Below are 21,480 nucleotides of genomic sequence, written 5' to 3'. Positions count from 1 at the left end.
GCCCCTTTCTCAGCTGCCATGCTACCCTGCCTGCTGCGTTGCACACTGGCTTTTCGGAAGAAAAGTTTGCGGGATAAAGATCTCCCATCCCCCCCACCCAAAAAGAAAAAAAAAATCAATTTTACAACAAACTGAAGTGTGGATGTGCCGGCGAAGAGGAATGTGAAGATATCAGGGCCATTCCTCCAGCCGAACTCCAACCAAGTTTTTCTCTCGGTTTTTTAATCTACTAAATTTCTGCTCTCTTTCACTCTCTCCCTGAGGCCTACAGATGCACTCCTGTAATTTACTGCAGGTCACATTCCACCAGCACAATTCAATTTGAAGATTTCTCTCTCTGTCTCTCTCTCTCTCCCTCACTGATATAATGAATTAAAAGTCTGGCACAAGAAAATGAGGGCCATATGTTGAAATCCCATCCCTGCTACTGACAAGGCATTAGCTGTACAGGAGGTTCTCCAAACATGCCTTATGCAAATTCACTCCCCAGCCTCAAGGGGGTTGAGATTTTCTTAAAGCATATAAATCATTGTTATCTTCCCTTTTCTCCATCAATGGATCAGTTTGGCTAGTGGTAGTCGAAAGTCCATCTTGTTGTAGTACAATCGCTCGGATCAGGTTGTGGATATGATTCATTGTGTACGGGTAATAAACACTGTCATACACTATAATTATTTAATGGCTCAATCCATCAAAAGTGACCACGGCCAGACACGCGGGAAACTCGATACAGAGCTATTGTGATCCAACACTCGTCTCTGTTCCTAGCGTGACAGTGCTTCGTGTTTTCTACAGCTCCATCCAGTGGTATCACTCCGCTCAGAACGTTTACAGTTATATAAGTCTGAGACTGAACAATCACTGAGCTTAGTTCCGTATTATAAGATAGTTCCGGTCCACTCTGATTGGAACTGATATATTTCACTGTTTGTGCAGTGCCTTTAAAAATTACTTATCCTACTTTGGCTTCGTTTGAAACTATTATTTAATTTTTTAAGCATAAAAATGAACAAAAATGCAGTTCTGAAATATTACTTACTTGATATGATCAACCCAGGTGAAAAAAAATGCACTTCCATAATGTACTTAAAGTGCTCTATTTTCATGCACTAATTTTGTACTTAATATACTAAAAAAAAAACGTCTTAAGATAAACTTAAATGTGCTATTTTGGGGCACGCTGAATATGAACTAAAATGTGCTTTTAACAAATTAGATGATCTTAAGTTTATCCTAAGAATTACTAAAGAGTAATTTTTAGTATATTAAGTACTAAATTAGTATGTGAAAATAGAGCACTTTAAGTGTATTATGAAAGTGCACTTTTTTCATTTTGGAAATATGACAATAAATACATAATGCTGCAAAAGTGTTAAAAATGTTACAATCCTTAAAATGGTGTATCTTGGTTTTCACAAAAATATTAAAGTTCACTTCCAGAACCAAAATTTACAGATAATTTACTCACTCTCTTGTCAACTAAGATGTTCATGTCTTTCTTTAGTCGTAAAAAAATTATGTTTCTTGAGGAAAACATTTCAGGATTTTTTCCATATAGAGGACTTCAATGGTGCTTCCAAAATGCAGTTTAAATGCAGCTTCAAAGGGCTCTAAAATACTCAAATACTCATCTTGTCTAGCTCTGCCATGCGAATGTGTACTCTGTGTAATCTGGGTCAATACAGTTAGTGTATGTTGAAAAACTCCCATCTCATTTTCTCCTCCAACTTCAAAATCAAAATCGTCCTACATCGCTGCAGAAGTACAGACCCAGTGTTTACAAAGTGAAAGTGTTAAGAAGGTCAAACATCCTTTACAAAACAAAAGGTAAAACAGCGATATAGGATGATTTTGAAGTTGGAGAAAATGAGACGGGAGTTTTTTGACATACCCTAACTGTATTGACCCAGATTACACAGAGTATGCATGCACATCACAGAGCTAGACAAGGCGAGCATTTGAGGTTAAAAAGTATATAAATAGTAAATTGTTTTAGAAAATAACCAACAGTTTTGCTAGATAAGACCCCTTTTCCTCGGCTGAGATAATGTAGAGCCCTTTGACGGTGCATTTAAACTGCATTTTGGCAATTCAAACTCGGGGGCACCACAGAAGTGCACTATATGGAGAAAAATCCTGAAATGTTTACCTCAAGAAACATAATTTCTTTATGAATGAAGAAAAAAAGACATGAACATCTTGGATGACAAGAGGGTGAGTAAATTATCTGTAAATTTTGGTTCTGGAAGTGAACTTCTCCTTTAAGCAGTACAACTGTTTTCAACACTGATATTAAGAAATGTTTCTCAAACACCAAATCAGCATATTAGAATGATTTCTAAAGATCATGTGACACTGAAGACTGGAGTACTGAATGCTGAAAATTCTGGTTCAGCTTACTGCCATCACAGGAATAATTTGCATTTTAAAATATATTAAAATAGAAAACAGTTATTTTAAATTGTAATAATATTTCACAATATTACTGTTTTACTGTATGATGATCAAATTAATGCACCCTCTGTGAGCATAAGAGATTTTTTTTTCCAAAAGCTTTAAAACATCTTACTGACCCCAATTTCAAAAACAATATTGCCATTTTGTTCCAAAACTAGTAAAAAAAAAAAATGACACAAACATGGGGAGTGATACAAACAGTAAAATGATCCTGTGTTTGACTAGTCTAATTATATTGCTTAAATATTATATTTTCATATCTAAATTGTCTTCATAACAGCTACAGAATTAGTTATCCAGGTAATATCTCACCCCTGATGGTCTATTGTTATATACACAGCTACCATAGCAGATCATTATTTTTGTTTCATAGCAACGTTCTGTTAAATCTTCTCGCACAAGTATGGCACTTCATGAATGTGCTTAATAAAAAATAGTTTAATGAAAATAAACATACTGATGCACAAATTACGTACTGACCTTATAAAAGCAACAACACACTCAAGGCCTCATTCCTTACAAGGCCTTTCGGACTACATTCATAATAAAACAAGCCTTTCCTTGTTTTCAACTAGTTGCGCATTAATGCAGTCCATCACTTCTTCTTTTACTATAAAAGGATCAAATTGAAAAGATAAATAAGTGCACAAGTAATAATACAGCTAGAAGGGTTAAATGGATGGGGCCTTCAGTATTCTCCCTGAAATTCCCATGAACACAAACACACACTCGCACACATCCACATGCAAATAGGAGGATTGTAATACAGTCTGTGTGAGTTCTGCTTGACTATTTTAATATTGTATCCATCTTGGGGATTATTCTCTCTTCAGCAGAGAGACCAGTGCTGGAGTGCTGCAGTACTCACAGTATACCCTGCTGCTCTCAACAAGATTAGAGACCCTGCACTTTGACTCCCAATCCTGCTCTCTTCATGGTGTCTAACCACTTGGCGCCCCACCGCTCACAGTCATAGCATACGGCTAACATTAAAAGTCCCCTCGCCCCCTGACTTATTTATTTGTGATGCAAGCGTTCTGCACGTCAAACGCCAGTAGGAAATATTTTTAGGGAATTAATGGGTCACATATACTGTATACACGAGTCACTGAAAGTCAAGATGAAATTCTGTTGGATGGCTTCTTTTTAATGGACAACAAAAACTAGTCATATACAACAGCTACCTGATGCGATTTGGCAAAAGATGCAGAGGAAACAACAGATGTTTGTAAAATGAACAGACAGAAAACCTGAAGTCCATCAGAATAGTTTTTACACGTACTGTTGTGGCATTTGCTTTAGTCGAAAGTGGTAAATACTATGTTGTGTTTGAATATTGCATCAAATGACTCTGTTATTGCCTATTTACCATTGCAAAACAGAGAGCAAAAGCTATTAAACCCTGTTATAGTCAATACATTCTTCACAGTCCTTCATGATGAAACATAACAACTTCCTTTATTCTCTAGAGAATTTATTAGCTAATAGCATTTCATTGTGCAAAGATGACTTATGCGCCTTATGTTAGATGCCATGAATAGGCAAGATGAGTTCATTTGTTCCAGGTCCATAAAAATAAAGCAGCAACCAACGCCCCCAAAAATCTAGTAGCTCATCCTCAAAAAGAGGAGGCCTACTAAGAAAGCCTACAAAAGATCCATCCTACTAAGCAGACTAAAAGCACATTCACATTGGAGGAAGTACAGTTTCACTTTTGATTCACTGTAAAACTGTTCTGGCTTAAAAAGTCATTCGTGTATCCAGCAGGCCCACCACGTAGCAGTGACCCCCTGGAATTCCTCACCTTTGGCACTGAATGCAAGTACTCAAGTAGTCTCACCGCCGAGGTCTAGCTGTGTTTTTTAGCCCGAAAGCCAAAGGCTGGATTGGCGGAACGGTGGATGGAAGTGGTGTAGGGACGTGGGGACAAGCTTTCGCGCCTGCTTGAGTTGGATGCTGCAGAGGCTGCTTCTGTTGATGATGGTTTGAGACAGGATCCCGAGATGGAGGAGGCCTTGCTGTAGCTTTTTGTGCTTGGCTGAGCAGGGGGTTTGTTACCTGTGTGGGACTGCGGAGATAAGACACTCTCATTCATCTCACAAAAGCACAACACACCACACTACTGGACAGTGCTGCATGCTGTATGACAGCTGCTGGAGAAGGGTTATCTTGGCACCATCTAGTGGCTGTTCAGAGAACTGGCAGTTCTTTTTAATCCAACCATGGAGGTTAGCTATGAAATATTCAAGATTTCTTTGACATACCTTTTAAGAGGCAAAATAACTCTCTTTGAATAAGCACAAATATTTTAGAAAATTAAAATGCAAAGCAATCAGAAGCACAGTTAAGTGAATGGCTGACCTGTGCAGTGGATGTATTCAGAGTGCTGCAGGCCTTTGCACCAGACACACTCTTCTTAACACCATTAGAGGACGAGGCTGATAGCTTTTTCTTCAGAGGCTATAGAAATGAAATAACACATGAAAAAGAGACCTTCAAAGCTTTTCGAGTAACCCAGTCCACATGTCATCAGTGTTAGAATTTCTAGTCATGCAAGTATAGCTCCTATCTGCTTAAATTTAACTCCACAAAACTGCTTGCCATCTGTTTGCCAAGTTTACAATAAAATAACTTCAGCTCACCGAGAAAATCTGACAAAAATGACAACATAAACTCTAGGTTTTTTAGCTCACATCAGGCTAAAAACTGTATTTAAAGGTATAGTTTGTCATTAATTATTAACCCTCATGTTGTTCCAAACCCATAAGACCTCATTTTCAGAACACAAATTAAGAATTTTTTATGAAATACAACAGTTTTCTGACCCTGCATAGACAGCAATGTAATGACCATATTTAAGGGCCAGAAATGGAATAAGGACATCATTAAAATAGTCCATGTGACATCAGTGTTTCAAACGTAATTTACGTAGCTAGGAGAACACTTTTTGTGCACAAAGAAAACAAAAATAAGGACTTTATTCAGTACCATGGCGCATGTGTGCATTCCTTTGCTTGTAAACAAGGCACAGGTTTGCTCTACGCCAGAACGCAGGCTCCTGTGTCAGCAGCATTACATGTATGCGTTTTGGTACTCGCCGTTATTGTTGCTTTCTTTGTACACAGAAAGTATTCTCGTAGCTTCATAAAATTACGGTTGAACCACTGATGTCACATGGACTATTTTACCCTTGAACCTTGGTACAGGGTTGTGTCGATAGCAATGGTATCGTGTATCGACGACAGTCAGAGATATCGGCTGTTGCTGATGCCTTTGAGGATAGCAAAATGATGATTATTATTATTATCCGTCAAAAATAGTCTAATAGCTAATCTTCAGCAAAGCAGCATAAAGAGGATGCTTCAGAAACATGCTGTAGTGCAACTGGTATAAACACAAGCATTGACTAGTCTAGAGTGGTCGCAATCAGCTCCGGTGGCCACGCTGGAGCCGTAACGAGCTTAATTCAGTCATATTAAAAACATTAGGCTGCTTTTAGCCTTATGCTGGAGTTGCGTTGCTTTCTGTGCAGTGTCAGATAGCTCTTGAACTTCATCAGGAATGTTTTAATTTTTGTTCCGAAGATGAACGAACGACATAAAGGTGAGTAATAATGACAGAATATTTATTTTTGGGTGAACTATCCCTTTAAGGTACAACAAGCTGTGTTGTCTTGTGAATATTGTGTTAGCTAAATGATGTTGTTAGACAAATATTATATATTAGCTGTGAATATTTTCACAATATAGTATAGCCTTAGTGCTTTTGTATTATGTTCACCATATTATTGGTTTTATATTTATTTTCTTTCTTCTCTTCATTTCACATCTGACATTGCATACTATGAATATTACTCATGTTCCTCTTCTGGATGTTGCCTTGGATATTTAGTGTTTGCTAAATGCATAAATGTAAATTTAAGGACATAAACATTCATTAAAAATATTTTATTAAATTCAATAAGTGGCATCCTTTAACTAAATACTGTATTGTCTGTAATAAGTAAACAATAACAGAATTCTCTATGGGTGCAGTGACATACACATTAAATGGTGAACAGATTATTTGCATCACAGCATTTATTATTTTTAGAACTAAAAACAGGACTTCCATTCCTACGGATATGATGAAGGATTGATATTCTTCCAGACTGCTCTTGAAAATTTGATCTGACTGATCTTTCAAGTCAAGTCAAGTCATTCCGCTACATGTGTGGACATACAGTAGAACTAAATGTCATGTCTCACAGGACCACAGACTTTCATAATACAATAAACAGAATGCTTTTTTAATGGATGATCATACAGAAATGCAACATTTTTGTATTTGTGTGAACTGTATTGCAACACTGTTTTTGTTACCTTCTTGTTTGGGGTCGACGGTTTGCTGCTACTGCTGCTGTCTGTGATGTCCTCAGGAGGTCCTGGGGTTACTGAGAGTTCTTGAGATGTTCTCGGCCCTGACCCTTTGTCCTGAGAGGAAGTTAGAGAAAGGTTTTGCAGTCCCTCGTTCATCTCCGCACTCTCTTCATCCTCTGGAGCATTCCGGAACTGACGCATCATCTCCAAGACGTTTGTACGTGTAACAGTGGTGGAGGTGTCCCCCTTTGAACACAGATTTACTTTCTTTAAAGTCTTTCTCTCTGGCAGGTTCCACATTTAGTCATCCATCAAATTGAAGAGTGCTAATTAGCTGTTTTCTGAATCTATAATATTCATGACCTCATTTGAAAAGGGAAAAGAGTAATTGAGTTCTCTCACCGAAATCCAAGGGTTATCAAGTAGCTCGTTGGCTGTGATGCGGTGAGCTGGGTCAACATTCAACAAACACCGTATTACATTTTTGGCTGTAAGACAAAACATAAAATAGTTACCACACTGGCTGAAATGCAATCGTGATGGAACTGAGTAGGTATTAGAGGCAGTTCTAACCCGCATCGCTAATTGTGTGCCACACAGGGCCAGAGAAAGTGAGCTCTCCTTTCATAATCATCTCAGAAAGCCTTTCCTTAGAGCTGGAAATGAAAGGAGGCTCTCCACACAGTCTGAAAAAGAAAAACAAACACAGCCCAAACATACACACAAAGTTTAAGTCAGCAATGTGAGTCTGTGTGTGGGCATGAAATGGAAAACAAAATGAGAGATCTTCTTACAGCATGTACATGATGACGCCAATGCTCCACAAATCACACTGTTGGCTGTACTGGTGACCATTAACCACCTCAGGCGCTGAAAGGGCAAGTCCATGTGTCAATAATGAAAGATGTTTGAGCCCAGTGTAATGCGTGATATCTGATGCGTGATGCCGTTGACAGCTTTCAGCCTCTACTCCTTCTCGAATGCTATCAGCTTCACATCACTTAAATTAGGTCATCTCCTCTTTACTGCTCATTTTAATCAGCCCTTCATTCAATTTATTAACACCCCCCATAGTAATTCATCAAATCACGAGTAAATGGAACATGTGAATGTATGCGTTTGAATATATGAATTACCCATGTAGATAGGCGTCCCGCAGGTGGCCTGCAGCATGTTTTCACTGCCCACACCGCCCTTCTGAACAGAGAGTCCGAAATCTGTGACCTGAAATAAGATGTTTTTCAAAATCAACATAAGCACATACAAGACACACTCAAACATTTCCTTCTTTTCTTAATGCTGTTTTTCAGCATTAGATTCTGATCTAGCGAAATGTTAAAGTAATGAACTGCAGACATGCTGCACTGGATCACTGTATCTCTCTCGCTTTCACTAGTAGATCTCAATTAAACTATTTACGGCCCAAACAGACTTCTATAGAGCAGCCAGTACACCCATTCGCACAGGCTATGCGCTCCTGAGCCATATGAATAATATATACGAGGAGTGTATATTGTTTCATTGGTGCGTCAGGGGCGGGCAGGATTAATATCCAGGAGAGATGACCACCTTCTGCCAGATAAAAGCTTTTAATACAGTGCCAGGACAGCGCTGTCTTTGGGCCCCCGTTCTACTCTGATTTATAACACAGCGCTGCCCTGATTCAACCCTCCGCTCCAGGTAGCGGCTTCAGTCGGCCCCCGTCAACGCTCTATTCTGCTCCACGCTGTGCCCCGGCTGGTAATTTGTCTCAGAAAAGCCACTTGTGATTCATTTTCTTTGAGAATGTGATATGAAAGGAGTTAGGCAGGAGGTCTGGTGTAATGAGACAGTATTTAAAAAGCAGTTAAAAGGTTTGGGCAAGGAGGACGGTGGGAGAACTAAACAACAGACGAGAATGTCCAGAGGTCCCGCCGTGTTTGAATGCCATACCACATGCCTGCGCAGAAGTTTTTACCGTCTCTCTCACCTTGATATTGACCATATCGTTATCGTTGCCTTGGTGACAATTCTTCACAAGAATGTTTTCCAGTTTGAGGTCACGATGAACAATGTCTGAGAGAGAGAAAGAAGAAACAGTGCAAGATGGTTTCGTATTATTCATAGAGAGGAAAACATGGCAAAAATACATTGGACCATTGGCTTCAATGACCAATTCTGGTGAAATTTGTTTGCTCCGTTCCCTTTAAAGTGTCAGTTCTATGCATGTGAACCCAGCATAGACTACAGGGCCCAGCTCTTCTTACCATCAAGATTCTTCATTACTGCTTTACACGTTAACTGTACGCACTTAAATAGAAATGTGAAAATAATCAAATTATAATCAGCGTGTGAGGCTAATATACTGCAATCTCATAAAACACTCTAGTCCTATATACACATTGCAAGTGGCATCATTAGCTCCTCTAGACGTGAGGCACACCAGCACTCGGGGACTGTTGAAAAACACACCTATTAATCAGTATTCCTCCCCTGCTCGTTGTTAATGACTCATTAGCCCCATGTAATGGTGTCTCATTGCCAAGCAACGTCCTAAATTACCTCTAACTGCAGATTTCACAAGAAGGAGAGAGAAAGAAAAAAAAACACCAAGCATCTTCAAATAAACCCCTCAGACTCAATTAAAATGGGCTGATATTTTGTCTGACAGTTGTTCATTATTATCTCATTATTAAAACAAGCCCGATTCTCCGTAATGACAGAGAAACTTAATGTGGATGCAATCATCAGAGCGATTATCGGATATGGGGGGAACAAAGGAATCCAGGCTGTTGCGTATGACTTAAAGATGTGAGCAGGTTTTTTAAACTTTAGAGTTTTCATTTAAGGCATTTCTCTAAAGGTAATGATAAAATGTAATATGTTTTTTGGGGTAAGGATTAAACAATACATTTCCTCAGAAAACCCAACCACAGGCTCATGAGAACCATCTGCATATGGATGTCAGAGGGAGGATGTTGGGTTTTGTGTGCGTCACCTTTTTTATGCAGATAAACAATAGCTTCAGATAAGCTTTTGATGATGTGTCTGGTCTCCTCCTCAGAGAAGTGCTTGTTCTTTTGCAGGAGATCCTTTAGATCGCCTCCTTCACAAAGCTCAATCACAAGGTACATCCTCTGGAGAATGGCACACAAACATACACACTGTATATACATTTCTAGTTTCTGACATCAAACGCAAAACCGTTGTCAAACACAATCCAGCTGCATATGATTCAGCACGGCCAAGTGAACTTTAAAGGAAAGAGGAGTGTGAAACAGAATAGATGTTTTTGCTCTCACCTTTGGTGTCTCAAAGACTTCCTCCAGATGTATGATATGTTCATGTTTCACTTGTTTCATGATGCTCACTTCTCTTTCCAGATGTTTAACACCAGAGGTGCCTGCCTGAATGGATACAAAACATTTGTGACACTGAAACCCATCCTTGACAACCATGGAAGCGGCTCTCCATCAATCACCTCTGTCAACAGGTGAAACATGACGATCGAACACTTACCTTCTCTTTGTTCACCTTCTTAATTGCCCACTTCCTCTGCGTCTCAATGTGAGTGGCTTCGCAGACGACGCCAAAGTTGCCTTGACCTAATTTCCTCCCAAAGGAATAGATTTTCTGGGTAACCAAATAAAGAGGCCGCATTATGTGAAGTATTACATACGCACTCCTTCTCCTATAGTGACAGTAAACAACGCTCCAGCTCTGACTAATGGGGACAGAATGAGGGTGGGTTTGTTTTTCAGCTTCTCTATACTCCATTAAGTTGAGACCTGAATCCTTAAAGTGGAACTTAATTTTCAAGTTTGCCAGTCTCTGGAGTTTGGGAGAATATAGTATTTCTAATCAAGTTACAAATGATTAAGTTGCTGCCGCAGTTCATTCAATCTCAGGTCTAATTAACTTGATCATTATCTCTGCGCATGCAAGGCTGAGCACTGCCTGCTGCGGATTTGGCAAAGACAGCAGTCGGAAACCTCTTGAGAGGGCGAGGGCAATCAACAGCATAAAGAGGTGTAATTTCCCTCCAGGCCTGACGGGGGCGCTACCAGATTGAAGGGAGGTCACGCTGGGGTGAGCAAGGCCATGGCTCTGGTGTAGGATAGAAATGGCCTTTTGCCACTAATTTGAAGCCATCACCTTCTGTTTGCTAAAATAATTTCTTCTGCGCAGCAAGAATTTGAGGGAAAATTGGTTGAGAATGTGCATGTGGAAATAAACATGCACTGCATTTTAAGGAATCTACCTGTATGTCGGATTCATCCTCAATGCGAGTGTGGGGCACCTTCTTCTCTGCACTGTTTGCGCGAGTCCACTGAGAAGCCATTTTCTTTTCTGCTCCAGAAACATTGGTATGTGTCATCTAAGGGTTAGATGAATCAATTTTTAGTCATTCGCACATATACAGCAACAAAATAATTGCAAACATGGAAACTCTCACAAAAAGCGATCAAAGAATTAGAAACACTGGGTTCTGATTTACTAACCGTGCATGTACTCATATTTGTGCAGAAAACCTGTGTGTGAATATTTTCATGATTCATAAATAAATTTATTCTGTTTAGAAATAACAAAAACCAAACACAGAAATCACTACATGTGGCCTTAGAAACACAGAATGTCGACCATGTTAAAAAAAAAATAATAGAAAATAAAAATAATTACATTAATCAACATTAGAAGAGGTTAAAGGGGTAGTTCACACAAAAATTTAAATTCTGTCATTAATAACTCACCCTCATGTCGTTCCAAACCTGTAAGACCCTCATCTTCAAAACACAAATTTAGGAGCTTTCTGACCGTACATGGACAGCAATGTAACTGAAATGTTCTCAGGCCCAGAAATGTCATAAGGACATCGGTAAAACAGTCCATCATGATACTCTCTACAGTTGCGAAGGACATGACTTCCTGTCACACTGATGTCAAATGGACTGTTTTACCGATGTTCTTACGATGTTTCTGGGCCTGGGGAACATTTCAGTTATGTTGCTGGCTATGGAGGGTCAGAAAGCTCTCAGATTTCATCAAAAATATCTTAATTTGTGTTCCGAAGATAAACAAAGGTCTAACGGGTTTGAAACGAAATGAGCGTAATTGATTTTCATTTTTTGGATGAACTACCCCTTTAGTTTATTTGTAAATTTTTCTAAATGTAGAAACCTTTCTGTGCATGTAAATACTTGTATGTTATTATTAGTGAACAATGACGAGTCTCTCAAAAGCTTGTATATTACACAATGAACTGTAAAGTTTCAAATAAGATATCTTATTAAATATTCAGGCTGGAGTAAGTGTCAGTCATCACATTCATGCATCTATGAGTCTGACGTCTAAACCGTAACCTATTATTAGCTAGGCTTCACCTGTCGCTCTCCAATTCGCTTCTCACTTTAAAAGAAAGTGTCTAAAGTCTCCACACTAACATTAAGTACAATTTACTCAGCTTAAAACCGTTCTCCAGAGCCAAATTAAATGTAAAGCAATTATGGTGTGATGAGTGGGAGCGGCGAAGTGGATCAGCCACACAGACAAGAGATTAAATATTAATGAGGAAGCAGTGTCTTTAACCTCTCGTCTCTCAGCGGCATTATCAAGTCCCGCTGACAGGTCCTCTCATAACAGCACTGCCTCTCCTATTACTGACCATCTATCTGCTAAACAAAACGATTGTGACACATTCTGGAAACTCCTATCAGCTCAATTAGAGTTATGTGATAAGAGTAGCACAGGTCAAAGTGTAGCACACGCGGCACACAGGTCTAAGAAATGGGGAAAAACGATCAGGGCATAGAGTCATCTGTCACTTCTTGCAGCACTGGCTTCTGCAAATGCTAGAGGATGTGTAAAAGAGATTCTGAGGTGAACGGTAAAATGTTGCTGAACCTGTACTTTGTTGAAAGAGAAGAATTGTGAAGTCCTCTTCAGAAAAGCTCTTAAACTTCAAAAACTGAGTGGCGTTGATGAAAAGGTGCATCAGCATTTCAGTGGTTTAAATCGGATAAAACAACTGCAAAACTCAGATATGCTGAACTTAACAACAGCTGAGTGAGCCAAAACCAAAATTGAGCCATAAATGACATAAAAGCCCTAAGATCAGAGGGCTGAACAGTATATTGAAAGCACTCTCTTCATGCTTACCGCTGAATATTGATTAACATTACAGTTTTTCTTGTGCTGTCAAAAGGATACTTCTTCTGGTCTGAGGCCTTGCTGAGAACAAATTAGAATAAATTAAACTCATTCTGCAATTTAAACCCGCACACATCTGTTTTATTATTATTTTTAATGGGATTTTGCCATGTATCTGATAACATCAGCAACACCACACACCGTGTCAGAGTACACGCATTTCCCGCCAGGCTACGTTTTGCATCTTTGAGGTACGCTTACAGAATTTCATTTTTGCAAGCCAACTACAGAAGCAAAACATCTTCATACAAGCACAAATTTTCAGTGAGCACAAAAGCAAGCACACATGTACCCAAGCAAACATAAACAGGCAAGAGGGTAATAAGCCTCACAGACTGTAAGAGAGACATATTTTAGTTCCCTCACAGAATATACCATCAGCTAAGAACCAATCCACAGACCTCCTAGATATCTGGAAGCACTCAAAGGAAAGTAATTATGGCAGATAGAATGTCTGCAATTGATCCTCTTGCATTTTTCATTTCTTGGCCATAACAGTAAAAACCCCATTAGTGCTTGTTTACTGATTGTTTATGGACTAAAATGTGCATTGTTTCTCCTGACTGTGGGAGATGGTGTGTCTCTGGCTTGAGCCCAAATTAAATGTGGCGCTGATATGATATCTAAACACACACAAAGATATTACAGTTCTCTTGCTCTTTTCTCTCTATCACATGCAATTTAATTCCTATTTCCCCTCATGCCTGTCTTTCTCCTCTTCTTACTTCCCTTCTTGCTAATATCTGAATTATGGACTTTCTGAAAATTATCTGGACTTGATTCATGTTATGCTCTCCCTTTTAAGCTCTGTAATATATGTTTTTGTGTAAATAATTCCAGGGCTAATAAAAAGGCCTAATATGATAGAAAGTAAAGTTGAGGAAAAAAAGAAATTATTAATGAAATTAAAACAAGATTGACAGGAAAATGTCTGTTGTTTACATTTTGAATATAATTAACAAAAAATTAAACCTTGAATTTTTCTTAATAAACTGCCTGTTTTTCATAATAGAAAGGCATGCAAGATATATTTTTATAATTCACATAATTAAAAAATATTTTTTGAAATCAAAAATGTTTAAAAAATAGGGACTGTAATATTTAATCTAATATATTAGGACAAATATGACAATGTACTGCATATCTTGAATGACTTAAATTATTTATCAATAAATACTTGACCAAGAAGATTATTTGCTGAGGCCCAGCACTTGTAATATGTTATTAACGCATTCAAGAAACATTATTAAACATATAAGGTATGCTAGAATGAAGCCATAGTTTCAATCACAAATGTGTTGGATGTTATTTGAAGGTCATTGATTGCTATATTACATTAAATCTGAGCTACACAAAGCAAACTGAAATCAAACCTTGAGTGACGCAGTGGTCTCCTGTTCTACTCTTACTAAAGATTTTACTCTTCTCATCTGCAGCTTAATTATTCATTGACAGGTGCCTTTGATGAAAAATGATAAACGTCAAAGTCTTAATGAAGCTTGGAATTACATTACCAAGTGATAGAGTGCCTTGCTTGTCTGGACTGCTTACACTATTGGAGTCATTTAACCTCATAATAATAATTTACCTGAGTGCTTCACCTCGCCATACTACATAATGTTTTCCTGTTTAACATGTAGGTCTGTAATGGACTGCCACTTTATATAGTCCAACAACTGGGACATTTAACAAAATGTTACAGAAGAGGGCATATTTGTAAACCTATCAATGAATTATTGCATATAAATATGGCTTGTCTTGAAAATCTAAACCAAGATGTCATGACTCTCATGTGTTGGAGAAAGTTTACAAGTGTCAAATTGCACCCCACTCTAAACCAGGATATCAGTGGGCGGTTGAGAAGACAGAGTCTAGACAAATTTATTCTTCTAAAGCAAAATAAAATAACAAAAAGTATTCTTAGAAGTCTAGAAGATACAGTGTCAAGAAATAATCAATAAACTGCATGTTAAAGGACTGTGTGTGGTACAAAGTAATAGCACAAAAAACATTTCTTTCTATTTATTTGTCCCTGTAAAATTAACAAACAAATGACTCTTATGAGCCAGCTCTTTTAATGAATCATTCAGAGTGATTCCCAGTCTCACAAGGTATCAGTCTGGTGAGTCATTTATAGACTGAATTCATCAGTCGACATTTACAGTAAATCACTGACTGAACATTAAGTTATTGTTACTTTCATTTTCATCTCGAAATAAAGCATGTATGCTCTTAATGTCTTTGAAAATTAAAAACATCCTTACTGCCTGATTGTTCTCATGACAACAATAATGATTAAAATAATACTAATAAATGTAAAAAAAAAAATAACATGAAAAAGCAGGAGGTGTGAAGAAAAAGTCCCGTCTTTTCCAGTATCAGTACAACAGATTTGCACTCAACATAATATTCACCATACAAATGTGGTTCTCTCAAGATACTTGTAAGAACTCCTGGATATGAGTAAATATATCTGGTACTGGACTTTTAACAGGCAGAACCCAGGTGGTCAAGATTGGAAACATCACCTCATCCATACAAATAATTAAGACCAGCACTCCACAGGGCTTTTGCCTCAGCCCTAATTATACTCGTTATTCAGCCATTCACTGCATCTCTACACAGTAGAGCACCATCATCAAATTTCCTGATGACAACACCATTATTGGGTTAATCAGTGATAATGACGAGTACACATACAGGGACCCTCTGCAGGAGAGGATAGTGTTATAACAACAATCTAGCCTTGAATGCCAGCGAAACAAAAGTACTTATAGTGAGCTTCAGGAAAAAAGGACAACGCACAGTCCAGTCTGCATTAATGACTCACCTGTTGCAATCATTAACAATTCTTCAGACTGCAAATAAGAGCTCACCTGGACACCAAACATTTACCATAAGAAAGAGCACATCAATGGTATTGTGTATTTCAGAGGCTTTTAGGAGGTGCAAGCCAAATGGGAGAACAAGCATCAAAAAGACTGAGAATGCAGCTAAGGATCATAAGTAGGGCTGCACATCATGATATGACTTGTGCAGTTATCAATTACGTAGGTTGCAATTGAAAAAATATGTGCTGCTTGTTTCGGAGAGAAACACGACACTGTCTTTTTTTTTCTTTCTCTTTTTTGTTACACGTGAGCAACTCATTATCCAGTATTTCAGAGTGGCTTAGTTCACAGTAAATGCACAAATCGACTTTGTATTGCAAAAACGTATAAACCACTGTTGTCAACAAACATGAAGCTTCAAAGCATCCGGCTGGTTTTCTACCAAAATATAAACTTGATGGGAAATGGAGAGATTAAGACAAAAATCTTGTTTTGTAATTTTATTATCACAATATTATTATTATCATTAGTTTTATTATTTTTCATAAATACTTTTTTTTTTTTTTTTTTTTACAGTGAAATACTATGATAGTACTAAATTTTTTTATTTTAATATATAAAATGTATTATAATATACAGTATAGTAAAATAGCACTCTGTTTGTGTAATATTTTTATTTAGACATACAAACTAACATTTTTTTCTTAAATACTCTCAAACGTCTTTGTTTAATATTTTTCATTTAGCAATATAGTGGAATTAACAGCAACACCACAATAATAATAATATTTAAAACATTTTCCTTAAATGTGACCCTGGACCACAAAGCCAGTCGTAAGTCGCACAGGTATATTGTAGTAATAGCCAACAATATATTGTATGGGTCAAAATGATCGATTTTTAGATCTTAAGTAAAGATCATGTTCTGTGGAGATATTTTGTACATTTTCTACTGTAAATATATCAAAACGTAATTTTTGTTTAGTAATATGCATTGCAAAGAACAACTTTGAATCACAAGGTGATTTTCTAAATATTTTGATTTTTTGCACCCTCAGATTCCAAGATTTTAAAATAGTTGTATCTCTGCCAAATATTGTCTTATCCTAACAAACCATACATAAATGGAAAGCTAATTTATTGATTTATTGATTGATTATTATGATGTATAAATCTCAGTTTCAAGAAACTGACCTTTATAACTGGTCCAGGGTTACAAATACTGATACTGATAGTATGTCTTACTTTAATATTTAAAATATATTGTAATACAAAATATAGTAAAACAGTACTACTTTGTTTAAAATTTTATTTAGTAATAGAACAGAATTAACAACAACACAATAATAATAATAACAGTCATATTGATATATAATCATATTTGTTATGATTATACATCAAATTGATTATAGAATATAAATAATATAAATTTTCATCTTAAATCCCAATCACAGCATTTGTTAGAAGAAATCATGCAATCCTGATCATAAGTGATAACACATGTTCCTAGAAAAGAGCGTACAGCAACTGACATGCTCCCTTGTGTAGCTGATGATTGAAGGGAGCTGGGATGAAGATGTCTGAATAAGGGGATACAAGCATATATGTGGATAGTGTGACTGACAACCTGCCAACAAGTGACAGATTTTCTGAGAGCACTTGAAAGAAATTGTCTGTTGTTGGATGATGAGATACTATGTGCAAGCCTAGTCGGACTAAGCAGTCTAATGTAAAATAAAAAAATAATAATAATAATAAAAAAGGTTTATCTGTATAATGCATTACATGACTATAAACTAACTGTGGACAGGAAGCACTTTCATCGAACACACTGTCTGGATGAGAAACCTCACCAGACAGGTGCCAAAGTATAATATGTAGATTACTGATGCCAAGGCACAGAGTACAGTGTCTGCCTACTTGATTTTACTATCAATATGTGACAGTGCATAGTCAGGAGAAACCTCAGTCTTACAGGCCATTGAGGCCAAGTGCCATTGCCTGCTGGGGAAGAAAATCAGTGAGAGCCTCAGCAACTAAAACCACCTGAGAAAGACCTGTCTCCTCTTACAGAGCAGACTCAAGCAGTGCCTACCACTGGGCACTCAAGTTACACCTGGCATTGTGAAATAAGCATCAGCCAGAGAAGCACATAAGCCAAGAGACTTGAGGGAAACGCCTGAGGCTATGTGACACTTTACTGTAAAACCAGAAGTGCTCAGTGTGAAATACAGTTTAATCTCCAGCACTTATAGAATAACAATATTCTGTATGAATAAAATTTGCTTGGATTACATAAGGGGCAGAGCAGAAATAAAAAACAATTGGTCAAAATATGAAAAAAATGTTTTTAGCAATGTCATAGAAGAACCTTCAGTAAACACATCCTAAAAGAACCCTTTTTTTAGTATTAAGAATATTGTGATTATCTAAAGAATCTTTTGCAGAATGTAAAGTTTCCGTAGATGTTTAAGTTTCTTCATGGAATCAAATACCAACAAAGAACCTATATTTGTAGACAGAAATTTTTTGACCACTTCTGTTAGTAAAACACTGTATCTGGAATATCTGGAACCAAACAAAGCTAACTTGCTTCTCATTCATTCAGTGACAGGCAGTGTTTTGTGTGTTACACTACCAGTCAAATGTTTTTGAACAGTAAGATTTTTAATGTTTTTTGAAGAATTCTCTTCTGCTGACCAAGCCTACATTTATTTGATCCAAACTACAGCAAAAGCAGTAATATTGTCAACTATTTTTAATATTTAAAAAAAACTGCTTTCTATTTGAATATATTTTAAAATATAATTTATTCCTGTGATCAAAGCAAAATTTTTAGCATCATTACTCCAGTCTTCAGTGTCACATGATCCTTCCGAAATGATTCTAATATCCTGATTTGCTGTTCAAGAAACATTTATTATTATTATTATTATTATTATTATTATTATTATCAATATTTAAAACAGTTGAGTACATTTTTTCAGGATTCTTTGATGAATAGAAAGAATAGAGAGATCTAAAGATCAGCATTTATCTGAACTTAATAATAATAATAATAATAATAATAATAATACTATTTTGGGGGTATTTTTATCTATTGCTTTAAATAGATAAAAAGTGATGATAAAGACATTTATAATGTTACAAAAGATTTCTATTTCTGTTCTTCTGAATTTCCCATTCATCAAAGAAACCTGAAACCTTAGCTGTTTTTAACATAATAATAATAAATGTTTTTGGAGCAACAAATCTGATTATTAGAATGACTTCTAAATGATCATGTGACTGGAGTAATGATGCTAAAAACTGACCTTTGAAATCACATGAATAAATTACATTTTAAAATACATTCAAGTAGAAAACAGCTATTTTAAATAGTAAAAAATATTTCAAAATATTACTGGTTTTGCTGTGCTTTGGATCAAATAAAGGCTTGGTGGGCTTGAAAGGCTTGCAGACTTAGTGAGCAGAAGAGACTTCTTCAAAAAACATTAAAAATCTTTTTTAGTGTACCTTGAAAGGAAATTGGTCTCAGCTGGGCTCCCAAAGCACCCAACATCATTTGTAATGTTCTAGAAAAAAAAATCCAGTGTGTTCCAGAGATATTCAAGCAAGCGAAGGACACATATATGCCTTGATGCTTTTCTACCTCTATAATAGGCCACTACCTGCGAAGGCTACTTTTTTCGACTTTCAGACACAGCTAAAATTAATTTCAACTTATTTTTTTACTAGCTCAAATTTGACTGTATTTGCTTATAGAATGATAGAATGACACAATGCTAAATATTAGTTTATACCCCACTCCACAACATAGACAAAGCATATTTTGTAGTACAGAATGAGACCTGGCACAACCACGGCAACCAATATTCACTAGCTTAAAGCCAATAATTATTTAAATCTCGTGCAAGTAGCAATTAACTCCCTGTGACCTGTTCCAGCTAAATATAATTATCTGGCATAGAACCTGCATAATAATAGATGTTTTATTGCTCCCTTATGTTTCAAAACACCCACTACGCTTGTGTATGGAGTGGCTTGGTGACTAGAACCTGAGTGCGCTAAAATCAAGTTCTTCTGTTTGAGCACTTCATTTTACAAATTCAACTGCGTGTAGCTTTCTTCCTGTCTTTTTAACAGAATAAAAAAAAAAAAGAATGACTTACTTCTGTATTATTTTAGAGGGGTCTTCTTATTTCTCACGTCTAATGGATAGTTGTTAGCCAAGCAGAATTCCTCAGAAGTTGTTTTAGTCGTGTTGAGGTGCAAATTAAAGGATTAAAGTAACATAAAGCTTTCAGCATAATGGTTCTACTTACATTATGCGACTACAGAGACATCTTCATTGTGTTTTCCGCGAGAAATGGTCGAGTTAGATTTATTTAGGTGCACATTAGTGAGATGAAAATTACACTGCCGCTCGGGACCACGTTGCCATGGCAACATAGAGCGCTTGGACAACTCGCGCTTCCTCTTCAATGAAAGCTCACGGGACATGGACACAACACGCTTTTAGAAATATACACTTACCTTTCATATGAGTTGTTATGTTCGCGAAGGCGTTTTCCGCTGTTATGCCTCTTACAGGTCATCGAAATTCTTCATGCAAGACAATTTCAGATGTGACACTAGCGGTTGTCCAAACTTTCCTCCCTCGAGAGGGAGGGAGGGCGAACTACGGTGTGGTGTGAGGGACATCGCGAGGACGAGACACCTGCACACTGTACTTATGTGACGAATAAAATAACTGGAAGCTTGAATTCTAAGTAGGTTATTACTGTCATGTCACGACCAGTAACGTTACTTGGGCACAGTAGACTAACGTTATATGGGATAAATATTGTGCTGAATGATCACATTAGATGGGAGATATATGCAATATTTATGCAATATACAGTATTTTTTTCTTTTTGGTACATTTAAATACTTCCGTCTGCTGTTAGTGTTTTGTTTGAAAAATATCCTTACACGAGCAGGTGTTACTTAATAAATCTTCATCGCTGGCTCGCAGGATTTATGTGCAGATTTGATTTCAAATAATTGTAAGTACATATTCCATTTCATCAAACGTCTTAAGTATCCTGTCAGTGTTGTTTTACAATAGTGAAAAAACGATTCAATGCGTCGAATGATTCCTACTGAATCGCGAACCGATTCCGACTGTTATGCTAGTCAATTTGACCAGTTCATTGAAATGAACTGATTCGAATGAGTCATTCATTCCTGTTTCGGGAATCGGTTCTGAATCTGAACAGCCGACGAAACTACTGGAAACACGACATGATAGTCACGGAAAATGTCTGTAAGATCAGTATGCTGATCTCCCTAGTACACTTTTAGTGAAATTTGATATTTCAAATTTGTGAATATTATGCCTTAACGTAGTTTATTAATGCAAGTGGGAAAAAATAATACCAAAAAAGTTGGCAGTGATTAGTCACAAAATGTACTTCTTGTTTAGTTTTCACTAATGGTTTGAGTACATCAGTTGTTAAGACGGCTAGGAAGTACTAGGTGTTTGTCTCCATCTAGTGGATGATGAGCTCCGGTGAAGTTCATGACTTGTTTTGTCTCATTTTAAAGTGGCACATGTTTTTTTGTTTGTTTTCTGAAAGTCTGGCAGTGGCATACTTTTCTGAAGA

The 21,480-nt window shown here is 37.0% G+C and overlaps 1 protein-coding gene across 2 annotated transcripts; it reads right to left on the bottom strand.

Moving 5' to 3' along the window:
• Nucleotides 1-3,516: 3,516 nt before the first annotated feature.
• Nucleotides 3,517-20,504, bottom strand: stk33 (serine/threonine kinase 33). 2 transcript variants are annotated; one of them, XM_051114499.1, is made up of 13 exons: nt 20,369-20,504; nt 11,056-11,172; nt 10,314-10,427; nt 10,097-10,201; nt 9,793-9,931; nt 8,785-8,870; nt 7,952-8,039; nt 7,610-7,685; nt 7,389-7,501; nt 7,218-7,303; nt 6,819-7,061; nt 4,819-4,917; nt 3,517-4,525 (listed from the first exon to the last, which is right to left on the bottom strand). In XM_051114499.1, exons 2-13 carry the CDS (start codon nt 11,170-11,172, stop codon nt 4,307-4,309), a joined length of 1,485 nt encoding a protein of 494 aa, XP_050970456.1. In that variant the 5' UTR covers nt 20,369-20,504; the 3' UTR covers nt 3,517-4,306. The 2 variants fall into 2 exon arrangements, with proteins under 2 accessions (XP_050970456.1, XP_050970457.1); XM_051114500.1 differs by lacking the exon at nt 20,369-20,504 and adding an exon at nt 20,005-20,082.
• Nucleotides 20,505-21,480: the final 976 nt, after the last annotated feature.

This window comes from Labeo rohita, chromosome 7 (assembly GCF_022985175.1).
Source record: "Labeo rohita strain BAU-BD-2019 chromosome 7, IGBB_LRoh.1.0, whole genome shotgun sequence".
NCBI classification, from domain to species: domain Eukaryota; kingdom Metazoa; phylum Chordata; class Actinopteri; order Cypriniformes; family Cyprinidae; genus Labeo; species Labeo rohita.
This window is presented reverse-complemented; position numbering and strand designations above follow the sequence as displayed.

Bases quoted from the DNA above. Each gene is read 5' to 3' on its own strand.
- stk33 (XM_051114499.1), bottom strand. From the start codon at position 11,172: ATGACACATACCAATGTTTCTGGAGCAGAAAAGAAAATGGCTTCTCAG. The intron at 10,428-11,055 runs GTAGATTCCTTA...TTGGTTACCCAG, and splicing joins AGGATGAATCCGACATACAG to AAAATCTATTCCTTTGGGAG. The intron at 7,502-7,609 runs GTAAGAAGATCT...TTTCTTTTTCAG, and splicing joins GGCGTCATCATGTACATGCT to ACTGTGTGGAGAGCCTCCTT.